This window comes from Mesoplodon bidens (assembly GCF_964165515.1).
Source record: "Mesoplodon bidens genome assembly, chromosome: 9".
NCBI lineage: Eukaryota > Metazoa > Chordata > Mammalia > Artiodactyla > Ziphiidae > Mesoplodon > Mesoplodon bidens.
In genome coordinates this window covers 44,725,081-44,748,057 of record NC_138166.1, presented here as the reverse complement: position 1 = coordinate 44,748,057, position 22,977 = coordinate 44,725,081, and the positions used below count along the sequence as shown (strand labels likewise).

The following is a 22,977-nucleotide window of genomic DNA, read 5'->3' as shown; positions in this document are numbered from 1 at the left end:
TACCACTGGTGTTCCATCCCTCCTTGCTTTGTCTACACCTCCCTCCTGTCTAGGGTTCCTGTCCAAAAGCTCACACAGGACCCCCAGGCATCTCCCTCTGCAGACATGTAACTTCTTCCACCCCATCCCATTAACACTCAAAATGTGCCAGACTTGTGTCCTAAAACAGAAATTGCTTTATACTACTATACCAAAACATGTATCTCAAAACTCGATGATTTACACTCTCCTGCCAGATAACATTTACAAGTTTCAATTCACACATTTGTTCTTAAAAAATCAGTTTCAGATGACTTCCTTAGCAATGGTTATCTTTGGAAAGAGGAGAAGGATTATGGTTTACTTTGTATCTTTCTGCATCATTTCAAAGTTTGGAATAAGTCCAGATATTTCATGTATAGGCACGATGACTGTACTTAATAATATTGTACCCAACACTGGAAATAGGCTAGGAGAGGAGCATTACTCTTCATGTGCACTCATCACACACAAAAAGTGGTAACTATAAAAGGAGATGATATGTTGGGACTTCCTTGGTGGGGAAGTGGTTGAGACTCTGTGCTCCCAATGCCGGGGGCCCAGATTCGATCCCTGGTAAGGGAACTAGATCCCACATTCATGCCACAACTAAGAGTTCGCATGCCACAACTAAGGAGCCCATGTGCTACCCACCTGCTGCAACTAAAGACTCAGAGCAACCAAATAAATAATAAATAAAATAAATTTAAAAAGATGGTATGTTAACTAGCTTGACTGTAGTAATCATTTTACTATGCATAACAAATTATATTGTACACCTTAAATATATAATTTTTATTTAAAACATATAAATAAAAACCATTTTTTTTTTTTCTTTTTTTTTTTTCTTTTTGCGGTATGCGGGCCTCTCACTGTTGTGGCCTCTCCCGTTGCGGAGCACAGGCTCCGGATGCGCAGGCCCAGCGGCCATGGCTCACGGGCCCAGCCGCTCCGCGGCATATGGGATCCTCCCAGACCGGGGCACGAACCCGTATCCCCTGCATCGGCAGGCGGACTCTCAACCACTGCGCCACCAGGGAGGCCCAATAAAAACCATTTTATTATGAGCTTAAATCAGAGAAAATAAGATGAAAATATGTATAACTTTTATGTAAAAGATAATCCCTCTTCATAGTATGTGCATTAAAAGATGGTAAGAATATACTCCTACAAACTGTGGCTATTTCAGGGGAAAGGAATTTTAAGAGTGGGGACTAGGATGGACTTCTTTCTATTGTGTTTTTTTTTGTTTTTTTGGTCAAAGGTCATGGATTAACAAAAAAAAAAATTCCATTTCAAGGGGAAAAAAAAGGACTTTAGAGGTCATGTTTTTTTTTTTTTTGCAGTACGCAGGCCTCTCACTGCTGTGGCCCCTCCCGTTGCGGAGCACAGGCTCCGGACGCGCAGGCTCAGCGGCCATGGCTCACGGGCCCAGCCGCTCCGCGGCATGTGGGATCCTCCTGGACCGGGGCACGAACCTGCGTCCTCTGCATCGGCAGGCAGACCCCCAAACACTGCGCCACCAGGGAAGCCCTAGAGGTCATTTAGTGAACATGCCTCACCCGTTATTTAACAAATGAGGAATCTTAGGTTTCAAAACGTTAAGAATCTTGTCCAAAATCACACAGGATTAAAATTCAAGGCTCTAAATCCCAGCGTAGTGCACATTTCAATGTTCTCTGCAGCCCTTGTATTTCAGCAGCAAGCAATGAAGTGTCCCAGTAATGGGAGAAGGACTATGGGGAAGGGCTCATCTCCTGGGACTCTCCAATCTCTCCTAGGTGGATGACAACTACCTACTTCCCTGAGCCTGCTGCCAGGATACGACAGCCATTACGAGGGTCACAGGATGAAGCCATCCTTTTGTCTTAATGAGGCAAGATGGAACAATTAAAAAAATAGTCTGACAACTCTTACAGAGCTGTCAAATGGGGATACTCAGGGAAACTAAATCCCTTAGCTATTTATTAATTACCTTTTAAAGCTCATTACATTTTAAGACATGCAAAATACTTTTAAAGTTTGACATTTGATATTACAGAGGACTTGGACCTGATTGCTTCTCTACTGAGAGAGGAGGGATTAAAAAGTATATCCCTTGGGGCTTCCCTGGTAGTGCAGTGGTTAAGAATCTGCCTGCCAATGCAGGGGACACGGGTTCGAGCCCTGATCCAGGAAGATCCCACACGTCACGGAGCAACTAAGCCCGTGCGCCACAACTACTGAGCCTGCGCTCTAGAGCCCGTGAGCCGCAACTACTGAAGCCTGCGCGCCTAGAGTCCGTGCTCGGCAACAAGAGAAGCCACCGCAATGAGAAGCCCACACACCGCAACGAAGAGTAGCCCCCGCTCGCCGCAACTAGAGAAAGCCTGTGCGCAGCAACAAAGACCCAACTTAGCCAGAAATAAATAAGTAAATAAATAAATTTATTTTAAAAAGTATATTCCTTATTATAATCAATTGTACCTTTGAAAGGTGAAAATATGCACTGCACTTTTTCATGATACAAATTAAAGGAGGTAAAAAATGATAAAGATCTGCTTGCCCAGTGGATCAAGGTTTCAGAAGGGTTCAGAAGCACTGCTTGTAACGAACTGGAATTTATAAGTGGTTTAACATGCTGTGAGATGCTTTATAGGCATGTAAAAGGCAGTGACAACATTGTCATGTAATTACCACATCTATTTTATTCAGCATCATCTACTTCCAACTATGACTGGCTCCTGAATGTTCATGAAGGTTGAAGTCATGACTATATATTAATGAGTCTGAGTTATTTTTATTGTTATTAGTTATATTGTTATTTTATAGCTGCCCCATATAAAATTCCCTTATAACCCTAATATTAGAAGTTGTAAATAAGACAGAGTAAAAAATGTATCAACTCATTACACTGAAAAAAATGGTGGTAAGAAAAGTCATTGTTAGATTCCCAGGGGAAAGTTACACATAAATGAATTTCTTAGAGAATATTTTTGGTTATTGGTTTTCATATTACATTTAGTAGGGATACTGAAAACTTGACTATACTCAACATTGGGTGTAGGCTAACAGGTTATTTACTGCTATCGTGACTTGATTTTTCCATTCAGTAGACATTTATTGAGCATATACTATGTGCTTTCCTCTTTCATTAGCCTCTCCCAGTTCAGAAGAGACAACAAATTACTTACCATTTGTGTCCTGACATGTTTCCTTCTTCTTCTTTTTCTACTGTTGATGATTTGGGGAGAAGGGACAGGGAAAAAGCATGAGAGGATAAGTTATATTATAACCTGAAATAAAACAAATATGTTTAACAGTTACACACTATATTATAATTATACATTAATTTGACACATATAAAGTTTTTCAATCTAAGCCATTTCTAGTTGTATCTTGGGGGCCAAACATTATTACACAGTATCACTGTACCCCAATGTCTAGAGTAGTTTAGTTAAGTAACACTGGAAGAAACATCCTCAATGAAGTTTAAGAAGTGAACAGGCAAGTTGAAAGAAAAAAGCAGGTTGCAAAAGACTACATAAAATACGAGACCGTAACATTCCAAACAATACTCTACATTGTTGAAATATACAAACATTATATAGTGAAGGTATAAAGAATTGCATACGAATGACGAACACTAAATTCCAAACAGCAGTTACCACTGTAGTGGGGATGGGGAATATTATTTGAGAGGAGTATACAGGGACTTTGTACCCATAATATTTTCTTTGATAAGCTAGGTGGTGAGTATACTGCATCTGTCTGTCTCTTTACAGATTTTAAATCTTTCATAATCAGTAATTCTAGAAGGTAAACCAACACATTGCAAAAACAAAAACAAACAAAAAGAATTGCTAACCCAGAACAAGATACCAAGAAGGGCACAAAGGAGGAAAATGAGATTATTTCAATTTTGGCCAACCAAGTACTGTATTTTCATCTCATTAGTAAATATGGGAGTCACTTGATGCCTTTGCCTCTCACTCCATTTGCCCCCCTCGTGGAAGCTAGCCAACCCCAGGGAGGGGCAGAGCCAGCCAACCCAGCCACATTTGCCTATCAGTTACTGGAAAGAATGGAGAGCTTGCTACCTAAAGGAATGGCCTCTGACCAGACACAAGACTGCTGGCCGCTGGAGTGAATGCTCAGAGTGTGAATGCTCTGGCTACTTCAACAACATAAACCCAATTGTTCTCCCTCTGCCTCAGAAAGGGTCCTAACAACCAGGACCCCTAAAATGATCGGAGTTTCCAAGGCTTTTTTTTTTTTTTTTTTTTTTTTTGGGTGCACCGGGTCTTAGTTGCAGCACATGGGATCGTCGCTGCCATGTGCGGGATCTTCGCTGCCACGTTCAGGATCTTCATTTGCGTCATGCAGGTTCTTTAGTTGCAGCATGTGGGGTCTAGATCGTTCCCTGACCAGGGATTGAAACCGGGCCCCCTGCATTGGGAGCACAGAGTCTTGGCCACTGGACCACGAGGGAAGTCTCTCCAAGGCTTTTAAAAAATGTTTTGAGGGAACACAATTGAGGTGTTGGTATTCCAGGCTTCAAGTATGGGGGCAGGAAAGAGGAAGGACATTTTCTTAGAGTGTCTGGATGCCTCTGAAATGACAGCATCCCGTAACCAGCATCTCTTTTCTTCCTGGAGAGCATCCATGTGCTTTTGGGCCATTTGCATATCTTCTTTGGAGAAATGTCTATTCAACTCCTTTGCCTATTTTTTTAATTGGTAATTTTTTTGTTATTGCATTATAGGAGTTCTTTATATATTCTGGATATTAACCCCTTCTCTGATATATGGTTTGCAAATATTTCTCCCATTTAGTAGGTTGCCTTTTCACTGTTGATTGTTCTGTTTGCTGCAATTTTTTGATTAATTTTTGATTATTAATATATTTAACAATGAGATCTCTATAGTATAATAGATAATAAAAATCACTAAACAAACTGCCCTTTTCCTGAAGTTTCAGGCTATTCCCAGATTATGATGCCATACAGCAGTGTTCCTCACGGTATTGCTTACAAGTCAATTACGCAGGCATCTTCTGGGGTGTTAACATGCAGATTCCTGGGCCCCATCTCTTACCTACTGAACTAGAATTTCTGGAAATGGGTTTGGGAATCTGCATTTGTAACAGGTTTTGCAAGTGATTCTTAAGCACATTAAAGTCTGAGAACCACAGCTAAATGGCACAAAGGAAACATCCTCTCTAGAAATAGATCATTCTTTTTTTTTTTTTTTTTTTTTTGCTGTATGCGGGCCTCTCACTGCTGTGGCCTCTCCTGTTGCGGAGTACAGGCTCCAGACGCACAGGCCCAGCGGCCATGGCTCACGGGCCCAGCCGCTCCGCGGCATGTGGGATCCTCCCAGACCAGGGCACGAACCTGCGTCCCCTGCATCAGCAGGCGGACTCTCAACCACTGCGCCACCAGGGAAGCCCTAGAAATAGATCATTCTTGAACAAACTTCTGGATTATATATGGCACTTGAACAAAGGAATCATGGGTGGCAAAATCAGGTCAGCCTACAGGGAATATCTGAATGTCTCATGAGATGGCAGTTGCAGCCAGCACTTGCATCTCTTTTAATGTATGTTTCAGTCCCATACACCAGGGACAATTAATAAACATTTTAAGATTTACTGACAAAATCCATCTCATCTGGCCTATCACATTCTAAATCCACAGTGTCAAAAGAACTACTTAAAAAATTATTATAATTCTCATCTGTTCATTCATTTCATTTCAACAATTTGATTTATCAAACATGCATCGAGCATTTAATTAACATGTGGCAGGCTGTGTCCCTGGCCTAAAGGAACCTATAGTCTAGATCAGCTCTGTCCAATAGAAATATACTATGAGCTACATAAGTAATTTTAAATGATCTAATAACCATATTAAAAAAGTAAAAAAGAATAAACCCACACATATATGGTCAATTAATTCACGACAAAGGAGCCAGGAATATACAATGGGGAAAGGACAGTCTCTTCAATAAATAGTGTTGGAAAAACTGGACAGCTACATGTAAAAGAACAAAACTAGACTAGTGTCTCACATCATGCACAAAAATAAATTCAAAATGGATTAAAGAATAAAATGTAAGACCTGAAACCATAAAACTCCTAGAAGAAAACATAGCCAGTAATCTCCTTGACATAGGTCTTGGCAATAACTTTTTGCATCTGACAACAAAAGCAAAAATAAATAAGTGGGACATCATACTAAAAGGTTTCTACTTTCTGCCTAGCAAAGGAAACCATCAACAAAATGTAAGGCAACCTACTGAATGGGAGAAAATATTTGCAAATCATATATCTGATATGGGGTTAATATCCAAAATATATAAAGAACTCATACAACTCAATTAGCAAAAGCAATCTGATTAAAAGATGGGCAGAAGATCTGAAGAGACATTCTTCCCAAGAAGACATACAGATGGACAACAGGTACATGAAAATATGCTTAACATTACTAATCATCAGGGAAATGCAAATCAAAACCACAATGAGATATCACCTCAAACCTTTTAGAATGGCTATTATCAAAAAGACAAGAAATAACAAGCATTGGTGAGGATGTGGAGAAAAGAGAACCCTCGTGCACTGTTGGTGGGAATGTAAATTGGCATAGCAACTATGGAAAACAGTATGGAGGTTCCTCAAAAAATAAAAAATAGAACTACCATGTGATCTAGCAATTCTACTTGTGGTTATTTACCTAAAGAAAATGAAAACGCTAACTCAAAAAGATATTCACACCCCCATGTTCACTGAAGTCTTATTTACAATAGCTAACACATGGAAACAACTTAAGTGTCCACTGATGGATGAATGGATAAAGAAATTGTTGCCTCTGTGTGTGTGTATGTGTGTATACACACACATACACACATACTTATAATGGAATACTATTCAGCCATAAAAAAGGAAACCTTGCCATTTGCAACAACATAAATGTACTTTGAGGGCATTATGCTAAGTGAAATAAGTCAGGTAGAGAAAGACAAATATCTTCTGATCTCTCTTATATGTGGAATCAAAAACAGAGAAACAAAACAAAAAAACAAGCTCATAGATACAGAGAACATATTGGTGGTTACCAGAGGTGGGTGGTGAGTGGCTGGAGAAATGGGTGAAAGGAGTCAAAAGGTTAAAAAACTTGGGCAAGTATACAAATAGACACCTTCCCATACAAGATATACAAATGGGAAAAAAAATCATATACAAAGACCCTGATAATAAGGGGATTATAAGAAAATAACAGATATGAGATATCCTACACATTGATTAGAATGGTTACATTCCAAGCAAACAAACAAAGCTGAAAATACCAGTCCTAGCAGGAATGCAGAATAACAGGAAAACTCATTCATTAAAAAAAAAAGTAAAAAGAAAAAGTAAAAAAATTTAAATATATTTTATTTAACCCAATATATCTAAAATATTATTTCAACAGGCAATCAATTAAAAAATTACTAACTATACTTTGCATTCATGATTTTGTATCAAGTCTGAAAACTGGTATGTATTTTACACTTATAGTACATCTCAATTGAGACCAGCCACATTAAATGCTCAAAGGCTAGATGTGGTTATTGGCTATAATATCGGACAGTGCAGGCTGAGCAGGAAAGACAGATGTATATAAACATAATTTCTAGATCCAAGAGACTCTTGACATTTGCAAGAGACATATAAAAAGATCTTCATGTATCCCCAGATTTGTAAATTCTGCTGTAAAAATATCATTTTCCCTTTAAAATACAATAAAGTCTATGTTTAGCTAATACTTCAATTCACAGTTCTGCAGAGGAAGCTATTTCTCCACTTCTGCCACAAAGCACTTATGAAAGAAGCCCAAAATGAATGGTATCAGGTCTCAAGGTTGTTAATAGCACAGAGAAGACTTCCTAAAGTTCTACTTGTGGTCACCTTACCTTAGGAGACAGGCAAGGAAGAGCAAGTATCAAGTTGCTCACAGACTGTGAGTCCCATGATAAGAAAAAGAAAAGCACCAATATTGTTAAATTCAGCATGACTTGACCACATGAATGTTTGTGTTTCACTAAATTCTGTCTCCCCGGGAAAAAGCAGATGAGCCAATAATATTTAAGACCTACTCAAAGAAGTACAGGCCCAAGAGTTAACAGATCAATGAAAAGTTAGTTCCTAATTTTGATGTAGCAACCCTGAGGGTGGGAGGATGAGTGAGTGAGGAAAAGGTTCTATGTCTAAGACAAGTAATAAAGGGGAAAGATGTCTCCCTACTCAGAGGTGGGACTGCTGCTGAGGCCAGCACCATCTTCTTGGGTGACACTAAGACAACCGACCTAATCCTCTTAGACTTTCCCAGGCTGCACCGTGATGGGATTGTAATACTTCCACCTCAGGATCCAAGGCCAGGCATTAAAACCAGGAGCTGTTCTCTGACACACACATGTGGCTGCGAGACCATCTCGCCATGTGGGGAAAACTGGGAGAAGTGGGAGGAGGGATACTTTGTTCAGATTTTCTACAGGGGTTCTGTGCAGTCATTATGCTTTCTCCTCTATGCTTTTCTTTATGCTTGGTATGTTAAGTCTTCAATTTTATCCACCCATGTGGACAGACCACAACTGTCCCACTTGTTTTTATTTCCAGTAGCCATTGAAAAGCCATTTTGAACACACTGGTTGGCCAATACGTAAGCAAAAGTTTTTTCCAAATACCCCAAGGTTCATAGAACACTAAAGCAAGCCTGGTTTAAACCAAGTTTGATGCATTGCTACAAAGAGGAGTCGGGGCTTCCCTGGTGGCGCAGTGGTTGAGAATCTGCCTGCTAATGCAGGGGACATGGGTTCGAGCCCTGGTCTGGGAGGATCCCACATGCCGCGGAGCAATTAAGCCCGTGAGCCACAACTACTGAGCCTGCGCGTCTGGAGCCTGTGCTCCTCAACAACAGAGTCTGCGATGGTGAGAGGCCCGCGCACTGCGATGAAGACTGGCCCCCGCTTGCCACAACTAGAGAAAGCCCTCGCACAGAAATGAAGACCCAACACAGCCCTAAATAAATAAATAAATAAATTTAAAAATTCTAAGATATCTCTTATTCCATGTCTGGAATAATATTACTGTAACATTTGTGACAGTTATTTAAAAAAAAAAAAAAAGAGGAGTCAGTCTGCCCGTGGCTGCCTCCAACCCTGATACTGGATTTTCCTCCTTGGAAATGTAACATGGCAAAGTATTTTCATTCCATACAGGCTGCCTTCAGCTGCACTGAACATTTGTTCAGCCCAGAACACTTCTCTATGAGTTTATGGAGTTAGCTGATGGCACCTCTGATTACATTTGAATTATGCAAAGAGTCTAACATTCTTGAGCCAACACTTACTCAGAGTAAAGGTAAGATGAGTAGTTATATTTCACCATATCAATGTTCTCAACACACAAAAATATTTCAGTAAGCTTCCTCTTGACTCACATTTCCTAAGTGTGTCCTGTTTCTTATACAGTTTCATGTCTCAAATTAACTACCTTTCCAACTTTAGCAGTAGGTTTTTCTCTTCTCTCAGTGAGCAGGTTTTCTATTAGTTGGAGTACTAGCTGAAACTGAGTCCAGAATCCCTTTTTCCTATATCTATACTGAGCATATGGTGGATTCTCTTGAATTGCAGATCAGAGCCACAGCCAAATTTGTCATTTGTCTAATTTATTCAAAATCTCTATTTTCTAACTAAAAATTGTCACCATCTTAGAGCACTTCAGCTCTGTTGTGCACACCAGCATTTAGCTTTCTTTGGGAACGGGGCCATTTTTCCCCCCAAAAGAAACACACTTTTCAAGAGAACAGAACAGAGTCTTACAGTGATGTGGGTGCGTGAGGGTATGTTTGAATCATCCCATAGTATAATCACTCATTCCCAAACAGCAGCTTCATGGCACCACATGCCATTGAATCCAAGGTGCAAATCTGTTCACATTCCAACCTTCCTGAAACCAGGATGTGTCGTATAATCGATACCTTGTCAACTGTTTGGCAGTCACTTTTCTTTCTTCATGAAACGTAAAATGGTAAAAGAGCTTATAAGCAATGGTTTCTTATATTTGATCAAATACAGAATAATTCTTTAAAACTAAACCTCTATAAAATTACACATCACTATTTGCCATAGACTTTTGGGGCTATTTGTATATAAGTGAACAGGAGAATCTGAAGTCAGGGGATGCCAAGTGCTGCCTGTGATGGGGAGGAAGTGCCACGGATGAGGAAGGTGCCCAGGGTTAGACGAACAAAGAAGTCAGGGCACCGAGCTGGCTTCCTACATAGCCTCTGGGCTGGGATTCTACGAATCAGTAGTTGCTGGTCAAGGGAAGGGTAGGAGTGTGTGTGGATATGTGGGGAGGGTATTATACCAGGCAGAGGGAAAGCAATGAACAAATTGCTTCCACAGTAGAACTGCATGGTGTGTGTGTGCAACCAGCTGTAAGCAGTTGTGCATTCCTGGAACTTGAAGAACAGGAGCTGTGACCGGGAACACATGGGGACAAGTCTCTCCTGGAGAGTAGACATTTGATGCTGTCTATTTCAAATGCAGTGGTCACATTCTATGTCCTGTCTTTGCTAGAGCTCCTAATTGACTTTCCATAACAAATATTGGATGCCTTTGGCAGGTCTCTTGGGTTTAGCTTCCAATTGCAGGATACTAATTTATATAATTCTCTCCTCATTCCATCTTTCCTTTTTCTCAGAGATCAACTTCATCTAGAAATATTACTAGTTTTCAATAGTTGGTTTTGTTTCTCTGATGCATAACCTCAGAACTAATACAAGCTGTATAATTTAAGAGCCTAGAGGGAATTGAGAAAACAATGGAATGAAGCCCCTTCCTTTTAAATTGGGGAACGTGTGATCCAGAGAGAGCAAAGCAAATCAGCTTCAGAGCCAGGGCTCAGATACAGGTTCCTGATGACTTGCCAAATGAAGAAACACACATTTGTCAGAGGTTCTAGGTGCCACATTAAAATATAATTTATGTTTGTACTTTTTATTTTGTTCAATGTATTTTTCATCTTTTTTTTTCCCAGAAGTTTACCTCTAGTCACTTTCTCTTATGTCTACAATGATTTTTATAATTTCCCATGTAGAGAAGGAAAAGTGTTTTAAATATAAATATTTAAATGGTTTCAGTAGAAATGGGGAGGAAAAACTAAAACAATTCCTCCAGGCATAATTAACTATATTTATTACTATTATTTCAATCTTGATTCATCAAACTGTGTTCACACATAGTTGATAAAGAGAGATCCCTGTGGAAGGTAGGAAGTTGAATTATCTTCTATCCTTTCAAAAGCTAAACATTAATTAAAGTAATGTGATTTTGACTAGCTTTTATGGGTGTTTTTCTATGTTTCAGATATCACACAGCCTTCCTTTTCAGATTTTGATAGGGTTATGACTACTTGAGCATTCCATATAACTTTAAATGGATTCTGTTTCTAGCTGAGTTTGGGTCTCCTGCAAATGATTGTTGACATTTCATAAATTCACAAGCAAATGTGAAACACCATCATGATTTAATTTTATGAGTCAAGCTTTAATTTTGTGAGTCAGCAAATCCTACAGGAGGAAAGCAGAATTCTAACCTTATTCAAGGCAGCTAAAAGATAGATGAGTTTTTATTTAAACCCTACACATGCAAGTCACTATTAAAATTTGCATTTTCTGTTAATGAATTGGGGCTTAGGATATTTTTAAATGATCGCTCACATTTTAAAACAGCTCAAGTATTATATACAGGCATTACTTAAGCTTAATAACTCCCTAACTCTATTAAAATCACATCCTGAAGTAAATATTTTTAATGCCAGTATAATTTGTCTCCCAATATGCTGCTCAATATAAAATCCGGTAAACCCACGACCATGCCACAAATCTGTCCCTCCTCCAAGTCACTTCACTATCTGGCCTCACTTGGCTCATCTGTAAAATAGTAGACTAGGCTAGCTGACATCTAGGATGCCCTCAGTCACAAAACCATAAAGCTAATTTTAATTATTTTCAGAGAGAAAGCTTAGAGATAATGAACACAACATCTTCCTTTTTAAAGATAAGGAAATTGGGTTTCTAGAAAGAGAGACTTTTCCAAGATCAGGTTAAAGATCAAGTTTATGAGGAGGAATTCTGGGACTGAAACACTCATCAGCTGATTAGCAACCTGGTGCTTTCCTGAGTCTCTTCCTCTCTTCTAAGAGATGTCTCTCAAAGGAAAATATCAAATATAGTATCCCATATTTGAAGAAACTTAAAAAAAAAGCCAATGTATTCTCTAAAAGGCTTTCATCCTTAACATTAATATTAGTTAAAAATATTATGTCCCCACGAAACAAACTAAAATCAAGATAAACCGCAAACTCAAATTGCTCACAAGGGGCACAACCTAGGTCTTGCTCTTCTTTCTCTTGCTTACAGCCCTGCTTGCAAAGGAGAAGTGAGGGTGAATTTTGTGCTACAACAAAACTCATGATGGTAGTAATGAAGAGGCTGGCACTGAACACAACAAACCTCAAGGAAATCTAAAAGAGCAAATAATACGAAATGGATTAGAAGACTGGAAACAGAAACAGAACAAATAGGGTATCTTTGCTAAAGAAAGGATTTTTAAAAACCCTTGCTGTATAAATTATATTCACCTTTGATTTTATTTAAGTTGGTTTATGTAACTTTCAAATGTCAATTCAAATTTAGCATACATATGGATTTTAATCTCTGGTACTTACAGTGGCTTTTTCTCTCAAAGCTTAATGTCACAAGGTGAAGAATGAAGGAACACCCTAGTCAGACAAAGGTCTCAATCAACTTCTGTCAAGAAATACTAGAGCCTTCAACTGCCAGCATAGAACATTAATAAATGATGGGAATACATGTTTTCCTTAAATTAAATTTTAAAACTGCATTTTAAAATTGGGATAAAAATTTTTTATGAAAGATTAATCTGAGATAAACTAACTTTCTCATCCGAGACTATGGTGTCCAATACATCAGCCACTCGAAATATGGCTAGTTTGAAATATTTCAAACACACATGGCTATTGAGCAACTTGAAATATGGCTAGTTTGAAATCAGATATGCTTTCAAGTAAAACACACACTATAATATGCAGACTTAGTAACCCCCCAAAAGTAAAATGTCTATTAAGAAATTTATATTTTATACTCATTTATATTTTATGTTGATAAAATTATATGTATTTTATATTGATATATATGTATATTTAAATTTTATATAGCTATATCGCTATATTATATATAAATATATATTTACCTATTATATGTTATATTTTATTATGTTCATACTTATTTATATTTTATATATGTATTTTTATATTTTATGTTGAATAATATTTTGGATATATTGGGTTACATAATTATATCATCTAATTCCCCCAGCTTCTTTTCAGTTGTTTCAATATGCCTCCTAGAATGTTTTAAATTACACATGTGGCTGCCCTTATATTTTTATTGGACAGCTTTGGTCTAAGGCATTAAGCAAAGCAGCAAACAGCTAAAAATTAATTCCGTAACTCAGGTCATCAATATTCTGTACAAATATAAATACCTTTAAACAGTTTTCTCCCCAGAATCTCTGACAATTATCCTGTCAGAGATGTCATTACAAAAATAAAATCTTATTTATATACATGTATATGTATATATACAAAGACCATATATGTGTATATATAATCTTTTAAAATGAACTACAAAATGGCTACAATTCACATTTTCATAATAAGTTGCTTCAAAAAGGTCCAACTCTATATGCAAAATATACTGCTTTAAATCAGATTCACAGGAATGATTATGTGAAGTGGATGAACTACCTTTAGGCCATCAAAAGTGAGAATATAAGGACAATCAATCTCTCTCTCTCTCTCTCTCTCTCTCTATATATATATATATACACACACACACACACATATGCACATATATAAATACCTACAAATATAAATGCATACATATATTTATAAATGAAATATACATAATTCATATATAAATATGAATGGTTAATAATATTACAAGTGTGAAGGAAGAAAAAGAATGTGAATGTAGTGACGACACCTATATGAAATTACATATAAGCATAATGTCAACAATCAGAACAATTTGGGAGATACTACTGTCTACAAAGTTCTCTTTCTTTAAGGTTAAATTCATAATTTAAAGCCTCTTAAAGAGATGATCAAGTAATTTCTTTGGCCTCCACAGGATCACTCAGAAATAGGAGAGAACTTACAGATCATTCAGTCCAATCTTCTCCTTTCATAGATGAGCCAGCTGAGGCCCAGGACTGAAGGAAATTTCCCAAGGCACAGAGTAAGCTTTTTTCATTAGTTTTAAATTACTGAAACACACATACACCAGTACATGGTTTATAAAATATCTATGCTGTGCACAGGTCCTGTAAACAAACCCACACAGCTCCTTTCTCTGGAAACGGCACGGATTCAAGGACTTTCCTTGGTAAAGTAGTGGCCCCTAAATCATGTTGGAGTTTGGGCTAGTTTAAGAGCAAGGGATGAAGGCAGCCCAGGCAGGGGAGGGAGATGCAAGAGGAGGACCTTTAAATAAAAGTCAGCAGCAAAGGGAAGCAGGCAGAAAGAGAGAGTTTTGCATTTTCATGTACCCCAATTAACACTGCCACCCTTGGGTCATCCACTTGGTGTTATTTGAGAACTAATAAAAGATCCCTTTTCCAGGTTCTTGCTACTTTCTTAGGGAAGACGTTTACTGGAATAAACGGCAGCAATAGTGCTGTTATTATTAATAGTGAATAAATTATTAACCATTATTAATAGCAAATAAGGCACAAGACCAATTATTTTGGTGGGAATCAGGAAAGACAGGTCCATTGGACATGTACCTGGTAAGACATGTAGAATAACCAGGTAGAACCACCAGGAAGTAGCTCAAAGGCACAGAGCTTCAGGTCAGGAATGCAAAGAAGAGAGAAGCAGGAAACAGAAAGAGGCAAGTGGTTTGGTACCAACACAAAGTTTACCTACTTCACAATGATGCCCATGCTGCCTACGGCAACACAGAGGAAAGAGTATTAGATACAAGGACACTCAACTCCTGGCCTTCAGGGAGCAGCAGGCAGAAGGAAAATCCCCAGGGTGGTGATGACCAGCCTCCCTCCTCATGCTCTATGGGGAATCATGGCCCTGGGCATTGTGCTGGGCCCCTTCTCTCATGGCTTCCACTCTTCATCACCACTACTCACTTCTTTGGAACCATCCAGCACCATGACTATAACCACTGCTGTTCCTTTCTCTTCAGAAGGGACAGGTCTTACCCTTTTGCCCCTTGCCACCTTGGTCCATCTATTATCCCTTCTCTTTCAAGTTAATCAACCTCCCTTTCTGCCGTCAACCCATATTCTCCAACCTGATTCTTCCTCCAGTTACCATCCTCTTCCTTCTCTTCACAAAGTTCTTCTAAGCTGACACAGTCTGGTTCCTTTCTCCACCACACCACAGAAAGGTTTTCATCAGGAAACCAACTCAAGTCCTCCTCTCACTTGACCTTTGACTAAGCTCCCCTCCTTGACTTCTCAGAAAACACTCTCTACACTTTTGTAACTTTTCAGTTTCCTTTGTTAGCTCCTTTCCCTCTGTGTGCAATGATATCTTGAATATCATTGCTCTACAAGGTTCCAACCTTGGCCATCTTCTATTACACTTTACTTGCTCCCTCTAGGTGATTTAATCCACTTCTGTGGCTTCAACCAACAGCCGTATGCCAACGACTTCCAGAATTAAACACCTTTCCAGAGACTACAGTAGGGGGATCAAAATGTGGATTTGGTGCTCTGGAGAGGTATTTAAATCTCCATTTCCCTATGGTCATCTTCACCTGGATGTCCAATAGGTACTTCAAATTCAGCACCTCTAAAACTAAAATTATCTCTCTCCATCTCCACCTCCAAAGGTTTCTTCTTTCTGTGGTCCCTATGTTAATTACCAGCACAAAATCTACTGAGTGGCCCAAGTTGGAAACTTGACTTCTTTCTCATCTTTAGCCGGTGGTCTCCAAGTTCTCTTCATTCTACCTCCTAAAAGGATACTAAATACATCTTCTCCTTTCTAGATTCACAGCCAGGGCTTAGTCTAGGCCTTTAGAGGCAAAACCATCTGTGTATCTGCCCACTCCAATCTTTTACACCATGGTCTGAACTATTTCTATAATACGCAAATATAATCATACCATCCTCCTACTTAAAACGCTTTAATTGACTTCTCTTGTCACTAGAGAAAGTCCAAACTTTGGAGCAAAAAACCCAAGCCCCTTCACATTCTGGCCCCTTTCCAAAAATGTTCACCTCACACAAAACTATTCCTTCCGGTCATTTCAGAATGCTAGAACTTTCCTGAATACACTATCTCATTTCAAGGCTTTGCAAAGTTTCCCTCCATTTGAAGTGACCTCCCCTCCTTTGTCCAGTTGGCCAAACTTAACATCTTATTTCAAGACTCTCAAATGTCACCTCCTCCATGAAGTCTTCCCCAACCCAACACCTGCCCTCCTGCTCCCCAGGGGCCTCCCACTCCTGTCCTCCCCACTGAAGAATTAACTGCCCCACACTGATGCTAGTGGTGCCTTGCACTCCCATTATTCTCCTGCGATGAGCTGATTACATCTGCATGCCCCACACTAGCCTGGAAGTCCCTTGAAGGCAGGGATCCTAACTTTGCCTCCTTACACCAAGCACAGAACCTGAAACACAGTAGGTCTTTAGCAAATATGTGCTGGACAAAGGGCAATAATTTTGTGCTACCATTTACGGGGCACTTTACATGTGTGAAGCACTTAAGAGTTACTGCCCACACCAGAAGGGGATACAATCCCATTTTGCAAGCAAGAAAAAAAGCTTAGAAAGGTGAAATAATTTGCCCAAAGTCAACAGCTAGTAAATTCAAGGCTGCTTTTGACTTCTAAACTCCTGTTTCTAAGCACTCCACTCTACTCCTGGACCAAAGGGACTGGATACTGGGCTTGGTTTCTATAAAAACAATCTCTCCTAATCACAGGCTCAGGCGCTGTGTTAGCCCCAAATCCATTACCACCACGGTGCTTGTGCACAACAAAACCTTGCTGAAGACTCCTGGCGGCTAACAGGGTTCCTACCCATAAGAAGAGGGGGGGCACCATTTATCACAATTAGCTCCTTGGTCCCTGGCTTAGGATGCGCTACCCCAGAAACATGCAGAGAAGGCTGGATTTCTCCCACGTACCATTAGGTTTCCATGCCCTATTCTGGGAACAGAGAAGTGGGTGGGTGTGAGAGATCATGATGATGGATTTTAATGTGTGCTCTGGGAAAATAACTGCAAAACTTTATAGTCACTCGTATAAATACACCACAGGATGAGAGGAACTTCCCACTCTCAAGTCTAGACTCTCAGGGCTAGCAATATACCATTATCTATATATTCATTGGTCCATCACTGAATACATATACCTCGTGTTTCCCACCCACAGTAATGCATTGCATTCAGTTGTCTTTTTCAGTCACCCTCTTTTAATTCTATGTATTTTCTGTTAAATGTATTCTAAAATTGACCTCTTTAATTTCCTCTAATTCTAATGACTTTTTAATGTCAGTCCCTTATTTTCTACTAATACCTCTACCGCCTCTCCATGACTATCCAGCACATAATTGAAATCAGTCCTGTGCTTACCCTGATTAATACATTTAAGCCTCTCAATTCACAGGTGATCAAACTTGCCCAAGGTCACTCAGCTAATAAGGGATACACATGCACACTGGGCTCCAGGCATGAGGACTATTTGCCAGTATTCTTTCCCTCTTTATACCTGGGTACTGTGTGGTGAACTCTCTCTCTCCATTCCCAACCTTTTCTGACCTGACAAATTCCTACTGGCCCTTTAAGGCTTAACTCAAGGGTCACCTCCTCCACAAATCTTCTCAGGTTTTCTTTGCTCTCTCTCCTGTCGGTTGGGTGCCTCTGCCCTGGGCTTCATTCCCTCCCCACTTTCCCTGAAATGTAATTGTCACCTGACCCCTTGATCTCCCTCACTAGGCTGCAGGCTCCTCCAGAGCAGTGTAGAGTCTGGGTCTTGTCTTGGGATTCCCAGTTCTGGAACAATGCATGGCATATAACACACATATAACAAATGCTTGCTGAAAACGGAGTAGTGACCCCACTTCTCTGATTTGGCCAAAAGGCCTGATGAATAACATCATCTGACTTAAGAGGAGAGACTTCCTATCATGAGCAATGCCATTTTCTCAGCTTTCCATGAACTCATTCTCTCACTAGGTTTACACCGGGACAAGTAATTACCATTAGTTGAGGAATTACCACTTCTCAGACACTGATATGAATGCTTTGTGCACAGTATGCTTATTCTGACAACACTGTCCAGTGGACATCATCCTCATTTTATGGATGAAGCTCAAAATCAGTTACTTATCCTAAGTAACTGGCCTACAGTCACAGAGAAGAAAGGCTTTGTTTTAAAGGAATATACAGGTCCGGAGCCTGTGCTCCGCAACGGGAGAGACCACAACAGTGAGAGGCCCGCGTACCGCAAAAAAAAAAAAAAAATGTATAAAATGCGTTATAGTCATCTCTGTCCTGGAGAGATTCATTAGTATTTGAAATTACTTACAGTGCATTAATTTGGATGCTAGAGTAGTGAAAGCTTGGTTAACTGGGATTTATAGAGGTTCAAGGCAGTTCTACCATATGCATTATCCAGGGCAAATCATGCCTGTAGTCCTAATTTTCTTAGCAGATAAATAGGGATTATAATACCTACTTACCTCAAAGGGGGTTGAATATCAAAGATCATGTTTGCCAAAATGCTTTGTTAAAGAAGAGGGCAAAGGCCCATCTTAGGGCACTATGCTGGATAAAGAGCTTGATGCAGTGTTTCGTAAAGAAAGAATAGTGGGAGAACCCTGAGCATCAGGGCCACCTGAGGTGTTAACAGCAGATGGAAGAATCCAGGCTGGGAATCCACATTTAACAAGCCTTCAAATGATGCTATCAGACACAAAAGTTTGATAAATACCAGGTTAGGACAGTGCTTCTCAAACTTCAACGTACACATGAATCACTTGGGGATCTTGTTACGATGTAGATTCTTATTCAGTGGACATGGGTAGGGGGAGGGCGGGCTGAGATTCTGCATGTCTTACAAGCTCCCCAGGGAAGCCAATGTTGCTGGTCTGTGGATCACATTTGAGTGGCAGGGGTTTGGAAGATCTACCCCCACTGGAACAAACTGGCTTTGCTTTATTCCTCGACCACAGATTGCATTCCCCAATTTCAGGGAGGATTTCGTAAAGCCCAAGCTCTCAGTATTGGTACCAATATTACTTGAACTACTCAAAACCAACTGGAATGGATTCTTTATCATGGAGGAAAGGTAGTAGCATTCTTTTCAGATATAGACAGCACATATGTTTAGCATGTGAAAGAATAATTTACTGCTACTACTTGAGTCCTGTTTACTGTGAAAAGCATTTTATATATATTATGTCTAATTCCCACCACAACCCCACAAGATGGATTTTCTTGGTCTATAGATAAGGAAGTAATGACCTAAAAAGCTCAAGTAACTTGCTCAAGGTCACATGGCTAATTAAGTGTTGCAGCTGGGGTTCCAATTCTGCTCTATTGGGATCCAAAACCTGTCTTCTGCCCATCCTCCCTGGCATTAAATATGATAGTGGTATAAAACGTGACAGCTTGAGGAAAAAAATGTTCCTCCTGTATGTATCGGTATTGGAGTTAAAGGCTTTGCTGAGGCAGATTCTGGATGGGGGTGAGGATGGGAATGAGGTTAATTAATTAGTGATCTATGTTGACTCATGGACAAAAACATACAGATAGCATCCTTGTCCATGGTTCCCATAAATCTGATAGTGCAGATGGAATATAAAGGACATGAGTAGCCGGCGCACTGATCCTAAATGTTGCCACCTACCCTCAGGCTTCTAGATGTAGGGCTCAACCAATAAAGAGGAAAAATTCTTCCTGATCCTTGTGGCCTATTAACTTCACCGCCTTCTCCTGTATGAGGTTTCTATAACTTAAAAGTTCACACCAATACAGGTTTACCCTGCCTTGTCATTTCACAGTTGCCACACTTCTCTTCCTCTGATAAAACTGCCTGCACCTGAAAAAAAAAATGTACTGTTTAGTCAAATCCACTGAAAATGCAGCAGTTTTGAAGGTTTTCTTTTGAGTAACAAAATTGTCCATATTTTTCATAAGGTTGATGTGGAGAGAAATGCATGGTAATAAAGATGCTCAGAGAAAGCAGTCAGATAGAGTCTCAGGTGAACCAAATGAAGCAAAGACAGCTATAAAGTAAACTTGCTAGGCATTTACCATCCAGTGTCTTTAGCATGTAATGCCCTATGGATGGAGTGTCCAAGGTCAGTTTTCTTAGCCTTGGGTCTCTCTACTATTATAAGTACTCAGTAGCTTAACTGTCATTTTCTAAAGATTCATCTTTAATAACAGTACAACTCTTTACCTATGTAATGCAAAAAAGATCCAATTAGAAATCTACATCTCCTTAAATTAAATATATACATGGCAGTCTGAAACCAAACAATGAGAATCGAAGTATTAAGGGTTATAAACTGATTTTGCCCCTATGGTATTCTCTACACATGATGTTTCAAAAATAAAGACTGCAACCTAAAACAACAACAACAAAAAATGGTTTGAAAATTCACTTAAAAGTGAAAAATGTGTGTTTTAAACAGAAGGTAAGAAATTGAGTCTGGAGCACTGATTTCAAACTAATAAGCATTTCCTATTTCATTCCCCCACCCCAAGGAACAGTTCAGATCTCAGAAAAACTAAACTAAAGGTCCACAGAAACCAACCTGATATTTTTCTGGCGAGGCTTTACTGAAATGTTTAGACATGAACATGTTTGCAATGAGTCATAATTTATAGGACCTTGATGGCCAATGCCTTATGTGCGTTTCTTCCTACATTCAATAGCATTTTCAAACCAGCTGGTGGTACATTTTCCAGGCCCTGATCATTTTTATAAAGTTACCAGATCTCAGTTACTAAGGCTGCCACCCAGCACCCTTTCTCGTGATAATTTTTATGCTATCTAAAGAGAAGAGAACCTGATTCCCTTTTTGAACTAGAACTCTCCCCCAACCAGCCAGTTAATGCCTTTCGCCAGAGAAAGGGCTCACGCACTATTTTTAAGACCCCCAAAGAGAAGTTGAGGGGCCTTCGGGGCACTCCAAGTAAAAAGGCAATAGGAAACGTTAATGGGAAGCCGCTCTGGGCAAAGGCAGACGCAGTAACAGGATATGTTCCTTTCTAGAGGAAGCAGGAGCTGCGATAGCCGCGAGGCAGGAAAGGCGGTGTCAGCAGCACCCAAAGGAAACGGGCGCGCCAGGGTTTGCAAGGACCTGGCCTGCTTAGGGACTCTCGCTCCAGTCGGGTCCGAGGTTGGTGAGCACTTCGCCCGCGGGAGATCAAGCTCAGGCCTCCCGGTACTAGCGGTTATAAAGAGTACCCATCTGCTCCCTGCCACCTCCGCCAAAGATGGGCAAAAGGAAGAGAAAAAGCAAACACCAGGAGCCGCGGCAGGTAAACTCGTCAACAAGTCAGCCCCGGACGCAAGTCCCTGCCCAGGAGGGACCTCGGGGTCCTAGGGCCGGAGGCGTTGGGAAGGCGAGGCACGGCGTGGGTGGGTGGAGAAGGGGGTGCTGCAAACGCCGAGTCCACAGATGGGGCTGGAGCGCGGAACGTTTCCCTCCGCGCCCCACCGGGGCTGACGCGCGCTCTCGAGGCGCGCGCGCATCATCCAGACCTTCCCAGGCCCCAGGGCGGCGGCGGGGAAGGGGAAGGGGCTGTGGCAGTTCTTGCACAGGGATGGGGGGCAGGAGGGAGCTTGTCACCGGCGCCCGCGGAGGGCTGGCAGCCCCAGGCCCCCGACCGCCCCGGCTGCCGGGCGTCTCCCAATGCAGCCTGCAGCCCGCCCAGCTCACCCTCGCCACGGCCCCGTAGGGCAGGTACCTCGGAGCCCCGGCCCCTAGGAGCCTCCCGGCCGCGATCCGAGCGTCCCTCCAGCTCCCTCATCCGACGTCGGCGTCAGCAGAAGGCGAGGGAAGGGGGCGGAGGGAGCGCAGGAACCGGCCCTTCCTGCGGCGGTCGCCGCCAGACGGAATAGCAGCCGGCGGAACCCGTGAGCGCAGCAGCGCAGCGCAGTGGCCGGGGGGAGCGGGCGCCCTCGCCTCTCCGCGAGCGCCAGGGGCCAGGGCCCCGCCGTCGTCTCCCCTCCCCACTTCTCCCCTCCGAAGAATCTCCGGCGGGCGACCCCTCCCAGCAAGACCCAGGGACCCGGAGGAGGGAGGGGGCGATGGCCTCACCTTGTTTGGGCCGGGTCCGGGATGGGGGGAGTGAGTCTCACTCTCTCTATTCCCTGGGGTCTTTCCTCGACCCCCATCACCTGGGGTACACCCCGCTCGGATCTGCCGCCCGGGGTGGCCCCGCCCCTGCTCTCCCGCAGGTGTTCCACGTGTCCCATTCATTTGCGTCACAATGACCTGGCCTACAGGTGGGAGCCGCAGCGAACGCCCCAGGGTTCCCACTGTGCTGTGCTTAGCGCGTGCTGCTTGCTTCCACTGTAGACTGCCGTGGCTTTAGAGGACAGGAGACTTCATGACTTCAATGCCAAGTTACAGAGCCCTGTACCTGGGAATCAAGTTTGGGCTTAAAGTAAAAAGGCTCTGTGAAAAAAAAACAACTGTATATGTATATATATTTTTCATTCCCATATATTCATATATTTTTTATACTTACTGACGCTTATAATAATTTCATCTTCTCTTATTCTTTGTTATCGGGAAAGAACCAAACCCTTCTTTTTTGAATACCCTGCAGTGATCACATGAAGAAATGGTGTTGGAATAG

General features: G+C 41.1%; 1 protein-coding gene across 8 annotated transcripts in view; it reads right to left on the bottom strand.

The window, feature by feature from the left end:
• Positions 1-22,534, bottom strand: part of ICA1 (islet cell autoantigen 1) — a 148,746-nt gene extending 126,212 nt beyond the window's left edge. For 3 of the 8 annotated variants that reach the window (XM_081244751.1, XM_081244757.1, XM_081244756.1), the window contains exons 1-2: positions 22,081-22,155; positions 3,192-3,231 (exon numbers count right to left, since the gene is read on the bottom strand). In XM_081244751.1, the coding sequence (XP_081100877.1) occupies positions 3,192-3,208 (17 nt within the window). In that variant the 5' untranslated portion in view covers positions 3,209-3,231; positions 22,081-22,155. Of the gene's footprint in view, positions 1-3,191; positions 3,294-20,008; positions 20,201-22,080; positions 22,166-22,433 lie in introns of those variants that run through there. The other 5 variants (XM_081244753.1, XM_081244755.1, XM_081244752.1 and 2 more) reach the window with 4 other exon arrangements.
• Between the last annotated feature and the right edge of the window lie 443 nt (positions 22,535-22,977).